The 14147-nt window shown below is 42.2% G+C and overlaps 1 protein-coding gene across 1 annotated transcript in view; it reads right to left on the bottom strand.

The window, feature by feature from the left end:
• Srsf4 (serine and arginine rich splicing factor 4) overlaps positions 1-14060 on the bottom strand; it is a 28142-nt gene extending 14082 nt beyond the window's left edge. The window contains exon 1 of the mRNA XM_090335410.1: positions 13722-14060. Within this exon, the coding sequence (XP_090191536.1) occupies positions 13722-13828 (107 nt within the window). The 5' untranslated portion in view covers positions 13829-14060. The remainder of the gene's footprint in view (positions 1-13721) is intronic.
• Positions 14061-14147: the final 87 nt, after the last annotated feature.

Below are 14147 nucleotides of genomic sequence, written 5' to 3'. Positions count from 1 at the left end.
CCATGCGTGTGACTGCGGTCACCCACTACCTGCTTACCAAGGGGCATGCCTTGGACGTTCTCTATAAGAAAAATGTGCCCCTTTCCACGGTGGATCTCTGCTCACCTTTGTCCTACAACTGTGCCACATGCTTTTCTTTGTATGTGGACATGACAGTCCTCAGTCAACCATCAGCAGGATGTGAGTTTTGTTTTCCCAATGTGGTGAGCCATTCCCACATTCACTCATTTTTCTCGTAAGAACCGAACCTCTCCATGGCTGGTCAGGATTAGGGATGTTGCTGTAGCCAAGGAAAAATTTTCATCTGTTGAAGTTAACCCACGGGGTGGCTTGGACCCTCAATCTAGAGCCAGTAGTACTGTATTTTAAGGGCAGAGCCCTTAAATCTGCCCTGAAAGAAATGGCATTCAGTGAACAAGAATCAAAACAGCTTTCTTTCAAAGCACTCTGTGTTGGTCCTATGTTTCAGCCAATTTGGTTATATAAGGTGAAAAAGGACACATTGGCAGGACAGTAATAAAAACAGCAAGTGTTGCTGTCTGCATAAAGTGCTTGGAAGCCTGTAGCACAGACACAGTTCTGTAACTATTTCACAGGTGAGGCCAACTCAGAGAAATGTTTGTGAATGAGAACAGTGTGACTGCCCCCCATTTCACAAGGCTATGACAGCCAGGGCACTAGTGGTCGGGCTCTCACGTAGAATTAACCAGTGTCATGGTGACTGCTTGGGATCAGTAATCGCGTTTGCAATCTGACTTGCCCAGTAACAGAAAAGTGCTTACAACCACAGTTGGAAGCTGCTAGCACATGAGGAGGCTCCTAAGATCCTTTCCTATTCTAAGACAGGAAGGAAGTTGCTCTGGGCTTTCTGGCCTCCCTTGCTGTCGTCTTGGAGGTGGGAGGGCCCTCAAGGCCACCCGGAGAAGGTGGATGACTTACCCGTGCTCACTGAGTGGCAGAGCTGGGGTGCGACTTCAGGGCTCACCATTACCCAGCCTGGGGCTCTTTCACGTCGGCAAACTGGCAGTTCCCGCACACAATGAGCTCTCTGATTAGAGCTAGTGTGGATTCCTGGTCTGCAAACGGTTGGCCACAGCTCAGTCTGCACTTGATCTTTCCCCACCTTCAAAGAAGAAAACCTACCTCATGATTTCTCTTTTAGATCCTCTGATGATCTAATTTTCTCCCAATAACCTTGAAACCACATTTGATTACTTCTTACTAGTTACCCACTGGCTCTATTGCCAAGTTCTAAACTGTTCTTTTGCTGGGTCTACCTGTTTGACAATTTATATCATTCTAGGCTATAGCTATTTTTAGTCAACTGCTCTCTACACAGTGGCAGGGAAAGCCAGCTGCCAAATCGTTCTTTGAAAGCTTAGAGATCTAAAATTCTTAACTCTCTTCTTGTTACTCTATACAAGTTGAATCATTTCAACTTCCTTCTTTCCTTTGACTTGAGAATTACCTGGCAGGAAGCCTCAAAAACTTGCCTGACTCTAATCATTTTAGCACTTGTAATTTTTACATGGCAATTACTTTGAGGACTTTTAAGGCTTTTTTAAGGCTTTTTTTTTTTTTTTGGCCAGTCCTGGGCTTTGGCTTAGGGCCTGAGCACTGTCCTTGGACTTTCTCAAGGCTAGAGCTCTACCACTTGAGCCTCAGCACCACTTCTGGCTTTTTTCTATGTATGTGGTACCGAGGAATTGAACCTGGGTCTTCATGTATGCTAGGCAAGCACTTTAACCACTAGGCCAAACTCTCGGCCCCTTTTAAGGCTTTTTTTGGGTCAATTGTGGGGCTTGAACTCAGCGTCTGGGCTCTGTCCCTGAGCTTTGCTACTCAAGACTAGCGCTCTACCACTTTGAGCTATAGTTTCACTTCTGGTTTTCTGGTCATTAACTGGAGATTAAGAGTCTCACTGACTTAACTGACTGGGCTGCCTTCGAACTGCCACCCTCAGATCTCAGCCTCTTCGTTAGGATTGCAGGTGTGAAACACCCGTGCCTGGCTCATTTTTCTTTACACTTATCTTCTCATTTAGGTCTGCTAGGTATTTAAAAAGTGCCTGGCACACAGTAAATATCTATCCATAGTATTTCACTCATTTCTTATAATAAATGTAATTTATTATTATTTCCACTCATGAGAAAATCGAATCTTTTAGTGTCTAAGCAATTTGCTCAGTCAAGCAGCTTACCAGTAGTGGAGCTGGATTTGACCCTAGCTCTAAACCACAAGTCCTAGTGCCTTTTAAAGGAAGATAGCTTCTCCTTATCCAATCCTGAATGTAATTTTTTTTTCTCTACTTAATAAAACACTGCTGCTTGACTTATGATAATCTAACCTCTGACAAGCCAGGTTGTAGTACAGTTTTTGATACAGCAGGGTGAAGTCTCCAGAGACAAAAGAAATTGATCTTGGGGCAGTGAAGCACCTCTAAGCTGGGGGTATCTGACAACCAGGTTACTTTCACTCTTGTCTTTTGGTTCCCATTAGCCAGTGTCAGCCATCTGGTCCTTCCGAAAACATGTGTGGGTTCAGAACATAACAGACTAGAAGAATAGAGGAAAAATAAGATTATTCTATGCAATCCCCAATCTAGAGGTCCCACATTTAACCCCTGGAGTCTGTCTGTGGTTCTAAGGATTGGCAAAAATTAGAGCAGCACCAAGTCAGATGAGCTAGCTGACATGATGTTCACTCCTAGACATAAATGGACATCAGCAATATATGAAAGATGAATTTACTTTTGCAATCAGTGGTGACTGGGACCAAAATGTTAACATGAATAGTGGGAGAAAAAATGTGCCAAAAGTATTGGAACACTTACAGACTTTCAACTAAGGTGATTACAGCAGAAACTGGATGATATACATCTAAGATCTCATTTAACTTTTTTTCCCTTTTGGTTCCAGTACTGGGGTTTAAACTCAGGACCCGTGCTCTTGCTTGGCTTTTTCATTCACAGCTGATACTCTTATCACTTGAGCAACATCTCCAATCTTACGGACTTTTCTGCCCCAGCTAGCTAGTTTTGAATCTCAGTCTTTCAATTTCAGCCTTCAGTGCAGCTAGATTATACATGTGGGCCAACAGCATCTGGCCTGATTTAACTTTGAAAAATTCCATACCATGGACATGCCACGTTCCTCCAAGTTACTTTGTAATAACTATCCCTATTTTTGAATGTCTTAAGCATTATCAAGCATTATGCTACGAGACATACACTGATACCTCAAACATGAAGAACAAAGACTTGGAGCAGCTGGGTAAATTGTAATACTAGGATTCTTCAAACTCACACGCTTAAGTCCTATATTCCATTATCATGTTCTGTTATGTCCCATACACTAAATCAAAGAAGTAGTCTGTAACATCAGTTTGAGAAACATGAACCTCAAGAGCATATAAAATTAATTTCATCAAACTGTTTACATTTACTCTCTAATAATCTACGAGTGGAACTAAGCCTATAAATGAACTACCAATATTTTAACAATATACCATGGAAAGAGAAAGGTATAACATCATTAAGAAAGCTGTACCTCAAATGGACATACGAGCTAGGACATTCTACTTCATATGTAGAAAAAAAGGAATTGTGCTTTTTAAAATCATATGACATATATTAATTTCATTAGCATGTTCTTTGTTAAACAGAGACCTAAGGGAGCTGGGAGCATGACCTGGTGGGAGAGTGCTTGCCTAGCATTCATGAAGCCCTGGGCTTGATTTCTTGGTACCATATATACAGAAAAAGCTGGAAGTAGTGCTGTGGCTCAAGTGGTAGAGCACTAGCTTTGAGAAAGCCCAAGGACAGTGCCCAGTCCTGAGTTCAGGTCCCAGGACTGGCAAAAAAAAAAAAAAAAAAAAAAGAGAGAGAGAGAGAGAGAAAGAGAAAAGGGAAGGGGGGAGGGAGAGAAAGAAAGGTTTTTTTTTTTTTTTTTTTTGGTGGGTCGTGGGACTTGAACTCTGGGCCCGGGCACTGTCCCTGTGTTCTTCGGCTCAAGGCCATCACTCTACCCCTTACGCCACTGAAGAGAGATCTAAAATATACATTAGTTGGTGTGTAATAAAAAGTAATAGTATTCTGGGAAAACAAAACCTCTTATCCCTGCAATAAAAACATAAACATACGTGAACATATTGGCTAGAAAATTAAACTCATAACTCTTCTTTCTTAAACAAACTATTATAGATTAGATATTATGTGCCCTTCAAAGGCCATATGTTAAAGACTTGCTCCCAGCTTGCAGGGGTCATTGAGTTGTGACTGGTCTGTGAGGGTCCTGATCCACTCCTGAATCAATTTACTGATCAGGTCTTCATATGACAGCATTATTGGGAAGTAGTGAAAATTTCCAGCTGTGCTGCTGAGCTGGAGGAAGTAAGTCATAGGGGGTGTGTATCTTGTCCCTGGACTCTTTCTCCTGTCTGTAAGCCCACAGCAATGGAGTCAGCCAGCCATAGACTGAAACCTCTATCTACTAGGAGCCAATATAAATCTTTTCTTCTCTTAAGTGATCTGCTCAGGCCAATGAAAAGTGACCAATACATGAAGTAAACCATTTGTTGGGGGGTGGGGGGAGGCCTGAATGAGGAAGAAATAACCAAAATGAAGCCCATGATATCGAACCCACTTTGCACTTAACACTCATCTCTAAAGGAATATTCATATACTGGTAGAAAAAATTATCTTAAAAACTAAATACTCCTCTCCCCCCACCAAAAGAAAGTAGGTACAGGGTAATCTATTATAAGGTTTACATTTAGCTTTGTACAACTTGCTTCAATCATCCAAAACATTTCAAAAATTGACTAAGGGACTCTGGGTTTGACCTCGGCTCTACTCCTCTAGCATCCTAAAAGACTAAGTCTAAGCAATTTCACTTTCCTAGTCTGTCACCATATCTATATCCTATAAAATGGAACTACCTTGAAAGCACTATACTTGTAACTAGTTTGTGGATCAAACAAGCATAATTGTAACTGCCATAAAAATGTGTTTTTATATTTTAAACTCAACATGGCTACATTATTAAAAGGGGAGAGGACACACAATCTCATATACATTTCAAATTTCTGACTCTTACTAACATAAAAGGTAAATGAAATGATTACCCCCAAAGGCAGTCAAAATTGTATCACACCTGACACCATATTAAAACTCGTGAAGTACAAACCAAGAACAGCCTTTAAGAATTCAAGATATGAAAGCCCTATTACTAGTTTAGAATACAATTTTTGGGATTAAAAAAGACCATAGTTGCCAGGAGCTGTGGCTCATACCTGCAATCTCAGCTACTCAGGAAGCTGAGAGCCAAGGATCACAATTCAAAACAGGGAAGTCTGTGAGACTCTTATCTCTAACCACCAGAAAACAACTGGAAGTGGTGTTCATACTCCTACTTACTGATATCAAGACTAATACTCAGCAGACAGAATAACCCAATTCCACACCAAAGCTACAAAGCCAGTTACACATCTAAAACAAGAGCAGGTTGCCAGGTGTTAAAAGTCATATAAAGATGATTCCTCTGGGACCATCTTGGCAGTTCACACATCCTTAATTGCTTCTCGGCAGCAGTGTTTTCTTCTTTTAGTTTGGTTAAAGATGCCACTTCTCATGTTATTTGTTGGGGATGAATTTTCCCTGAAATTGTCCAGTTCACCATTCTAATCACCATTCATTCCTGTAGACTCCTGCCTTTATTCTTCTTCCTTTCTAGGACTTGAGGGCCTCTGATCATAAAGGTCCTTTGTGGCATACAGACCTAATGACATGGTTGGGGACTAGAAGAGGAAAAAGGATAACAAGTATCTTAAGTGTTTCCTCATGTATCACCAGCAGTTCATGGAACTCTAGCCTGGATGACTTCCATCTCAGCACATAGTAAAGTCCTGCAGCTCCTTTCCTCAAAATTTGGAGCATGAGCTGATCATGTACCTAAGGATGCTCTAGGACAGGAAACCCTAGGAATGACAGAATTCAGAAAATGTGTGCTGGGACACATTCCACCCCAGTCAACTCACCAATGCCACCCCCATCTTACAGCACTTTAAAGAGCTGTAAAAAAGCCATAGAGAATCACTCCAACAGTCACAATCCATTCCAAGGCCAACATTAAAGAAAGACCATTTCTGGCAGTAACCTGTCAGCTGAACAGGAGAAGGAGCCCAAACTACCCTTACCCTTGGAGGCAGGTGCTGAAAGGGCAAAACTCATCAGAATGGAAGGGATAAAAATCATAATCATAGCCTAAAGGAAGCTCTGACTGCCAATGTCAATGCTATAGGAGGGATATGAATAAAAACAACGTTAAGTTTCCATAACCATCAACAGTGCATTCTGTAACCTTGACCCTGTTTTCTAATCACTCAAGCCTTAGTTTTTCCATACGTACAAACTAGGGACACTTGTTTGTAAAGTGATTTGATATAGTCAGATGAAAAAGTATCTAAATGTATGGTATTAACATTTTCTGCATTTCAGTGGTAGCTTACACATACTACACTGCCAACAATACTTCTGAGCAGCTCAGGTTACCTAGACACACCGCATAGAGAAGCCAAACCCTCTCATCCAATGTTCATTTTATTTTCTGTGTTGGTATTCTTTTCCCTTTCTCCCTCTTCCATTCTTTTTCTTTCTCCTCTTCTCTTTGTTGTCTTTTTCATTCAATGATGGTGCTCTACCACTTGAGCCATATTTCCACTACTGGCTTTTTGTTGATTAACTGGAGATGAGAATCTCACATATTTTCTTGCTGAGCTGGTATAAAACTTAGACTCTTAAGACTCCTCAGCCTCCTGGGTAACAAAACATGTGTGATCCACCAGTATCAGCTCACACACAGTTTTAAGTGAAGAAAAACAAAACAAACAACAACAAAAAAATTTAAACAAAACAAAAAGAATTCAAAATTTATTATTCTAGTGACAATTCTAGAAAATAGAAAATTTAAAAATGCCAAGTGAAAAAAAAATTGCTCGGAGGTAATGGAAACCAACAGCTAAAATAAACAAGTAAGAATGTATAATGTGTTTTTACTCTAAAAATTCACTTTCAGGAATCTGCACAAAGAAAAAACAAGTGCACAAAGATTTACATAAAGGGCCAGGAGTTTGGCCTAGGGGTAGAGTGCTTGCCTAGCATGCAAGAAGACCCTGGTTCAATTCTTCGGTACCACAATATGTAGGAAAAACCGGAAGTGGTGCTAAGGCTCAAGCTCTAGCTTTGAGAAAGTCCAAGGACAGTGTTCAGGCCCTGAGCTGAAGCTCAGGACTGATGCAAAAAAAAAAAAAAAAAAAAAAAAAAAAAAAAAAAAATTTTTACATAAAAAAATTCACCATTGTTCTATAGGCATAAGATAATGAAAACTCAAAAATAATCTAAATGTCTTTCAACATCGTTTTAAAAATACACACTTTAAATAGCATTTATATGTGAGAGCTCTTATGTATCTATTAAAAAGCAGATTGTAGATGCTGTAGATATAAGTAAATATTTGCATGAGGCCTTGGGTTTGATCCTTAGCACTGCAAACCAAAAGTCAAAAGCCAGAAATCTTGGGGATGGAAGATGTCTTGACAAAAATAAATAAATAAATAAATAAATAAATAAAAAAGAATATCAAGCTAAAGCAAATCAGGCAAGTTACTTCAAGTCTATGTAAAGGAAAAATGGAAAAGGGATATGTGCGTGCCCCATGTTTACGTGTGAAGAAAAATCAAACCAACTGATTAAACTGATTCTGATATGGCTTTTTGTTCTCTAGCTAGCAATAGTGACTTACCTCTACACTCAGGAGGTTGAGATCTGAGGATCGCTGTTCAAAGCCAGCCTGGGCACTAAAGTCTGTGAGACTCTTATCTCCAATTAATCACCAGAAAACCAGAAGTGGCACAACAGACCAATTGCAAATAATATATAATACTTTGAAGTTAAAATGCAAATTAAGAGTGGTCTCCCCCCACCCCCGCCCCTGGGGCTTGAACTCAGGGGCTGAGCACTGTCCTTGGACCCTTGGACTTTTTGCCTCAAAGCTCACACTCTACCACTTGGGCCAGAGCAGCACTTCCGGCTTCCCCACAACCTCGGCATGTATGTGGTACTGAGGAATCCAATCCCGGTCTTTATGCATGCTAGGAAAGCATTCTACCACTAGGCCAAACTTCCAGCCCCTAATTAAACGAGTGTTTTTAATCTTAACTGTACAAATAGTTTTTCAAATTTCAACCTTTTTTGGGGTGGGGGGGGGTCATGGAGCTTGAGCTCTGGACTTGGGCACTATCTCTTAGTTCTTCAGCTCAAGGCTATTGGCCTACCCTTGAGCCATAGTTTCCCATGTTTTCTAGTTATTAATTAGGAGATAGGAGTCTCACAGCCCGGGCTGGCTTTTCACTTGATCCTTAGATCTCAGCCTCCCAGAGTAGCTAGGATTACAGGTGTGAGCCACCTTGCCAGGCCAAATGTAGAAAAACAAAACAGAAAACTGGTTTAACTTCTTTTTAGATATTCATAAAATCAATGCAATACCAAATGCTTTATTCTTCTTAATATGGACTCCAGTGCTTGGTATGTGCAGGTTCAAATGGGATATTATTTCAAGGCTAGTAGAATGGCATTTGAATACAAAGGTGGTTGGTAGATTTTCTAACTGTAATATTTGCTTTTACTTCTTTCTTTTTATTTTTTTGCCAGCCTGGGGCTTGAGCTCAGGGCCTGAGCACTGTCGAACTTTAAGACTAGAACTCTACCACTTGAGCCTCAGCACCACTTCTGGCTTTTTTCTATGTATGTGCATGCTAGGCAAGCACTCTACCAGTAGGTCAAAATCCCGGCCCTAGCATTTGCTTTTATAACATTGTCATAAAAATGATAAAGCATTTATCTGCCATTCAATGGTAGCCCATACCCAGAACCTAACCAGAAATCCATATACTGAGACATTAATTCAACTTCCTTTACAGAAAAAAAAATAAGAACCAGGGTTCACCCCTGCTGGGTGTTAATGGCTCTTGTCAGGAGGCCGAGATTTGAGGATCATAGTTTGAAGTCAGCTCTGGGAAGAACGTCTATGAGATTTGTATCTCTAATTAATCACCAAAAGCTACAAAGAAAGTAGAGCGCTAGTCTTGGGCAAAAAAAGACCTAGGTCTTGAGTTTAAACCCATGGACTTGAAAACAAATAAAAAAACCCAACAACCCAACAAGCTCCTATCAAGGATCAGTAAACAGAAATCCCTGTGTAGGTCATGGGATTGGCAGAGATTCTTCTCAGCAAATAAGGGCCACCTTCCCAACACTGGGTAACAACCAGGGTCACATAGAACAATGATCTGATTCACTTAAAGGGGAGGGGGGAATATATGTATATTAGTCAAGGTGCATATCTTTTTTTTCTTTTTGGTGTCAGTACTAGAGCTCGAACTAGGGTCAGGGCTCTGTCCACTTAAGGCTAGTGCTCTAGTACTTGAACCTTCGGCTCCACTTCTGGTACTTAAGAGTTAAGTCTTGAGGACTTTCTTGCCTAGGCTGACTTGGTACAGCAATCATTAGATATCAGTCTCCTGAGTAGCTAGGATTACAGGCCTGTTAGCCACTGGTGTCTGGCTCAAGGTACATATTTCTTGAAAGAATTCCTCATACTTAGATAAAATTAGATAAAAGTCAAATTAAACCAGAGAATTAACTGAGAACATAGCCACCCACAATTTCACTGTTAATATGAAATTTAGGCTATGAAACATCACCATTTTACTTTAGTCTTTTATTTTTATTTTTTGTTGGTTGCAGGGCTTGATCTTGGGGCCTGGGTACTGTCTCTGAATTCTTTTTTTTGTTTTTGTTTTTTGCCAGTCCTGGGCTTGGGCTCAGGGCCTGACCACTGTCCCTGGGTTTTAGAGCTCCACAATTTCCATCCTGCCTTCCCCTCCCCGAGTTCTTTTGCTTAAGGCTAGCACTCTACCACTTTGAGTCACAACACCACTTCTGGTTTTCTGTTGGTTAACTGGAGATAAAGCATGAACTTTACTGTCAGGGCTGGCTTAGAACCATGCTCCTGAGATCTCAGCCTCCTGAGCAGCTAGTATTACAGGTGTGAGCCATCAGTGTGCCTGGCTTTTCTCTTTAGTCTTAATTCACAGCTTTAACCCACCACAGATCGATCGACAGACAGACAGACAGACAGACAGACACAGACACACCAAACACACCTTAACAATGTGTGGGCTTGCTCTCAAGCCAGGAAAATGATCTTAGTATGCTGTAAATTTCATTAAAATGTGGAAAAATGAATGTATAAAGATTTATAAAATACTGTAAAGAGTACTCTGGTTAAAAAAAAAAGCTTACACAATCTAAGATGAAAGTAATCTATTAATAAAAAAGAAATTGAGGGATGCGTGTTTGGCCCAGAGGTAGTGCTTGCCTGGTATGCATGAAGACCAGGGTTTGATTCCTCCATACCACATACAGAGAAAAGCCAGAAATGGTGCTATGGCTCAAGTGGTAGAGCACTGGCCTTGAGATAGTCCAAGGACAGTGCTCAGGCCCCCAGAACTGGCCAAAAAAAAAAGCTACCACAAAATTGAAAAGCTATAGAGATACAAATAGTGCTGCTTCCTTGACACACTTCTAGGATTCCCTTTGGCCTTTCCTTCTTTCCTCTACTGGGCTTCTACTGTTCTAAGTGTAAGAGGTAGGAATACAGAAGACCCTAGTAGAGGATCCAAAGTTGTCCATACGCTTTGGAAGATCTATGTAATACCTGTGGTCTCCAAGAGAATCATCTATCTACATAGCACCTATCTATAAATACTCTAAATCAAAAGCATGTTAGGTTAGTTGTCCAGTGAAAGAAAATGGACCTTTTTTTCTAAGTCTAAAAACACTCTACAGAATCTTTTTCTGGAACATTAAATCTCTTAGGGAAAGTCCTCTATTTCTTCATTTGTTAGATTTCTATTACACAAGCATTTACACCTTGTCTAATTAATCTAAAATTTACCAACCATCAGTCCACCTAACATTTACTGATATAGCTTACAAATCCAAACTATTCAACAATTCTCCAATTCATCTAGAATGTGCCCTAGAGTTTATTAATAACCACAATTCAGGTATGTTCTAAGATGCTTCTCTGAAAGAAGATTTATTATTCTCAGGATTGGAACTATAAACTGAATTATGCCATCATTTCCTTTCCTTCTTATGTCTTCCTTTCAGACTTCCCTGCATCTAGTTCAGGCAATCTCTGCTTGAACTACATCTTCATCAGAAGTAATTTAGAAGTAATTTTTCTTTATAATAATGTTCCCAGGTCATATGGTATGGCATTTGGTGTCTCTGAAATGGTTTTCTATTCCTTACTTGAACTTTTACTTACAACGGTGGATTTCATGCATCTTATGGTTTTGCAGTATAAATATAACAATCGATAGTTTTCTAAAGAAATAAGATTTAACATTTAGATATCTCAAGCTCACCATGCCTTGGGTAGTTCAATCCTACCCTCCAGAGCCTCTCCTTTTTTTTTTTGTAGTTCAATTCTACACCCCAGAGCCTTTTTTTTTTTTTTTTTTTTTTGTACTGGGGCTTGAACTCTGGGCCTGGGCTCTGTTCCTGAGCTCTTCAGCTCAAGGTGAGCACTCTACCACCTGAGCCACAGTGCTACCTGTTTTTCTGGTGGTTAATTGGAGATAAGAGTCTCATGTACTTTAGTGCCTGGGCTGGCTTTGAACAGCAATCCTCAGATTTCAGCTTCCTAAGCAGCTAGGATTTATAGGTGTGAGCCACAGGCATGAGCCTCTTAATTCTTTGAACCTTGATTCTCAGATCTCAGCCTCCTGAGTAGAGCCTCTTAATTCTTACATACGATTTTGAATTTATAGTGTAAAATCTTTAGTAGCTGTTTCTGGTTTACTGTCAAGTTTCTAGATCCTTCAGGAGGTCCCATCCAAGCTAGATTATTTCTCCCAATTGTTCCTCATTGGACCATGTCATCACTAATTACAACATTAAAGTATTTCCAGATACTTTACTCAAGAGCAGACTGTTGTGCCTCTTTCGATGAATCTGATTGGTTAGCCAGTTACCCAATGATCTTAACTTTTACATTAGTCCTTGGAAAACAGGTCTCATTAAATATATTTTGCCATCAAATGTTAACAAGCTAAGATGCCTCCTTAATGATTACAGCCAAATCTCGAACATGAGAACTTCTTTACATCTATCTTCCTTTTCCATGTGAATGGGAAATTTGGGTCAGAGAAACTCAAAAGATACTTAAGAACTGGAGCTGGGCCTATAATATGACTTCAAAAGCCCATGTTTTTTCTGCAAGTAACTCTATCTACTTACTTGGACTCTGACAAAAAATAAAAACAAAAACAAAACCCCTGGGAGTATAAACTCTCAAATATATGGTATGAATCACAGTAACAATTCTCCACTTCAATAAATGGAAATTCTATTGTAGAAAATAGGTCATTTTCTAAGCCTTTTACACTATATCGTTTTCACAGTAAAAAATTTATTGAACTCATTGTCTTCAGTAGGGCGATTCTTCCTAACCATCCATTTCAAATGGCTTTTAAAACACCACAATTTGAGAATGTTAGCTTCCAACTTTTCTCAGTTGTGCAACTTAGACTAACGACTTTCTTAACCTCTCATGTGACAGCTACTTATGGAGGAGTAAACTGGTCACATCAGATTTGTTGCAAAATATTCTCCCGCTCCAGTACATATACTTTTAACACTCAAAGTTGAATATCCTGAATGTTCTTCCTAGGTTTCTGAAATTTTCTACCCATGCCTTCCAAGCCCTAATCAACACTTCCCGGTTCCGAGTGCTTCCCCTTTGGATATCTTCTCCAGGCCTGAAACCAGCAGCCCCTGCTGGCCCTATTTTGCTGAAGCAGAAAATAATGCGGGAACAGCTTGTCCTAGGGAGGCACTAAGTTTGCATTTCGAGATGTGATCCACCTTCACTAACGCACACATTTACTTAGGTGGCCACTATCCTCTAACAAAATTCTACGACAGCAAAGCAATTGTTTGTTTGTTTCCAAGTTGGAGAACAGAAATCACAGCATGGAAACTCAGCCTCGACTCTTCCAAGATAACGAGCTCAGACTTTACTCTAGCAAAGGGAACGGTGAAAGCTTTCAACGCGGCAAGACGATACTTTGGAAACTGTCACTACTCTAGCGCAACTGCAATCTCCCGGCCCCCCGCCTTCCCCCCAAAAAGCGGCACATGGCAAGCCTAAAAAGGGTCTTCCCCTGCCCTCGGAGCTTCTGTATCCCGGGAAAGACTCGTGGAGACTGATCCACCGGGCTGGTGAGAGGTGGAAGTAGCAGGAGATCCTGTTTATTTCCAGCAGCCCTCTGGGCGGGAAACGTCGGTCTCCAGCATGAGGCAGACCAGGCCTCGGCCCCGGGACCCGGGCCTCCGGACGCCGGGGGACCCAGTCTTAGCAGGGCTTCCTCCTTCGGGTCCCCCTGGGTCCCCGCCACCTTTCCCATTATCCCTCCACCCCCGCCCGCGCAGGCGCAGTGGGAGCGGGCCTACCCGCGCCCCCGAGGCGCGACCATGGCGGAGCGGAGCAGGGCCGCAGCGACTCCCCTCGCGGAGCCCTCCACTCCCACGGTCTCCGCGGCCGCCCCGCCAACGCCAGCCCCTCAGACAGCCCCTCTTCCGCCCTCCTCACCCGTTCTTCAGATCCACCTCCAGGATCTTCCCGTAGCCCTTAAAGAAGCGCTCCACATCGCGCTCCCGGGCCTGGTAGCTCAGGCGGCCGATGTACACCCGCGGCATCCTGGCAAAGGCAGTGGTACACTGGCCCCGGCCCCGACCCCCCTTAGGTGGCGGCCGGAGAAGCGAGAACGCGGCGGCGGCGGCGGCGGCGGCAACGGGCGGGCGGCGGGACGGACGCAGCTGAACCCGGGCGACGTACGCGAGCACGCAGCTCGAGAGCGCGCGCCTCGGCTCTCCCCCGCCCTACCGGCAGGCGAGGGTAACGGGAGAAAGCGCGCGTTCGCTTCCCGCCCGGCCAGGTCTGAGGGCGGGCCCTTCCCGGGGGCGCGCCGGCGTGGGGCGGGGCCCAGGCGCTCGACGGAGTCGCCCGCGATCCCCG

This window comes from Megascapheus bottae, chromosome 6 (assembly GCF_031878675.1).
Source record: "Megascapheus bottae isolate mThoBot1 chromosome 6, mThoBot2.hap1, whole genome shotgun sequence".
Classification (NCBI taxonomy): domain Eukaryota; kingdom Metazoa; phylum Chordata; class Mammalia; order Rodentia; family Geomyidae; genus Megascapheus; species Megascapheus bottae.
Note: the sequence above shows the minus strand (reverse complement) of the source record. Positions and strands in the feature narration are given on the sequence as shown.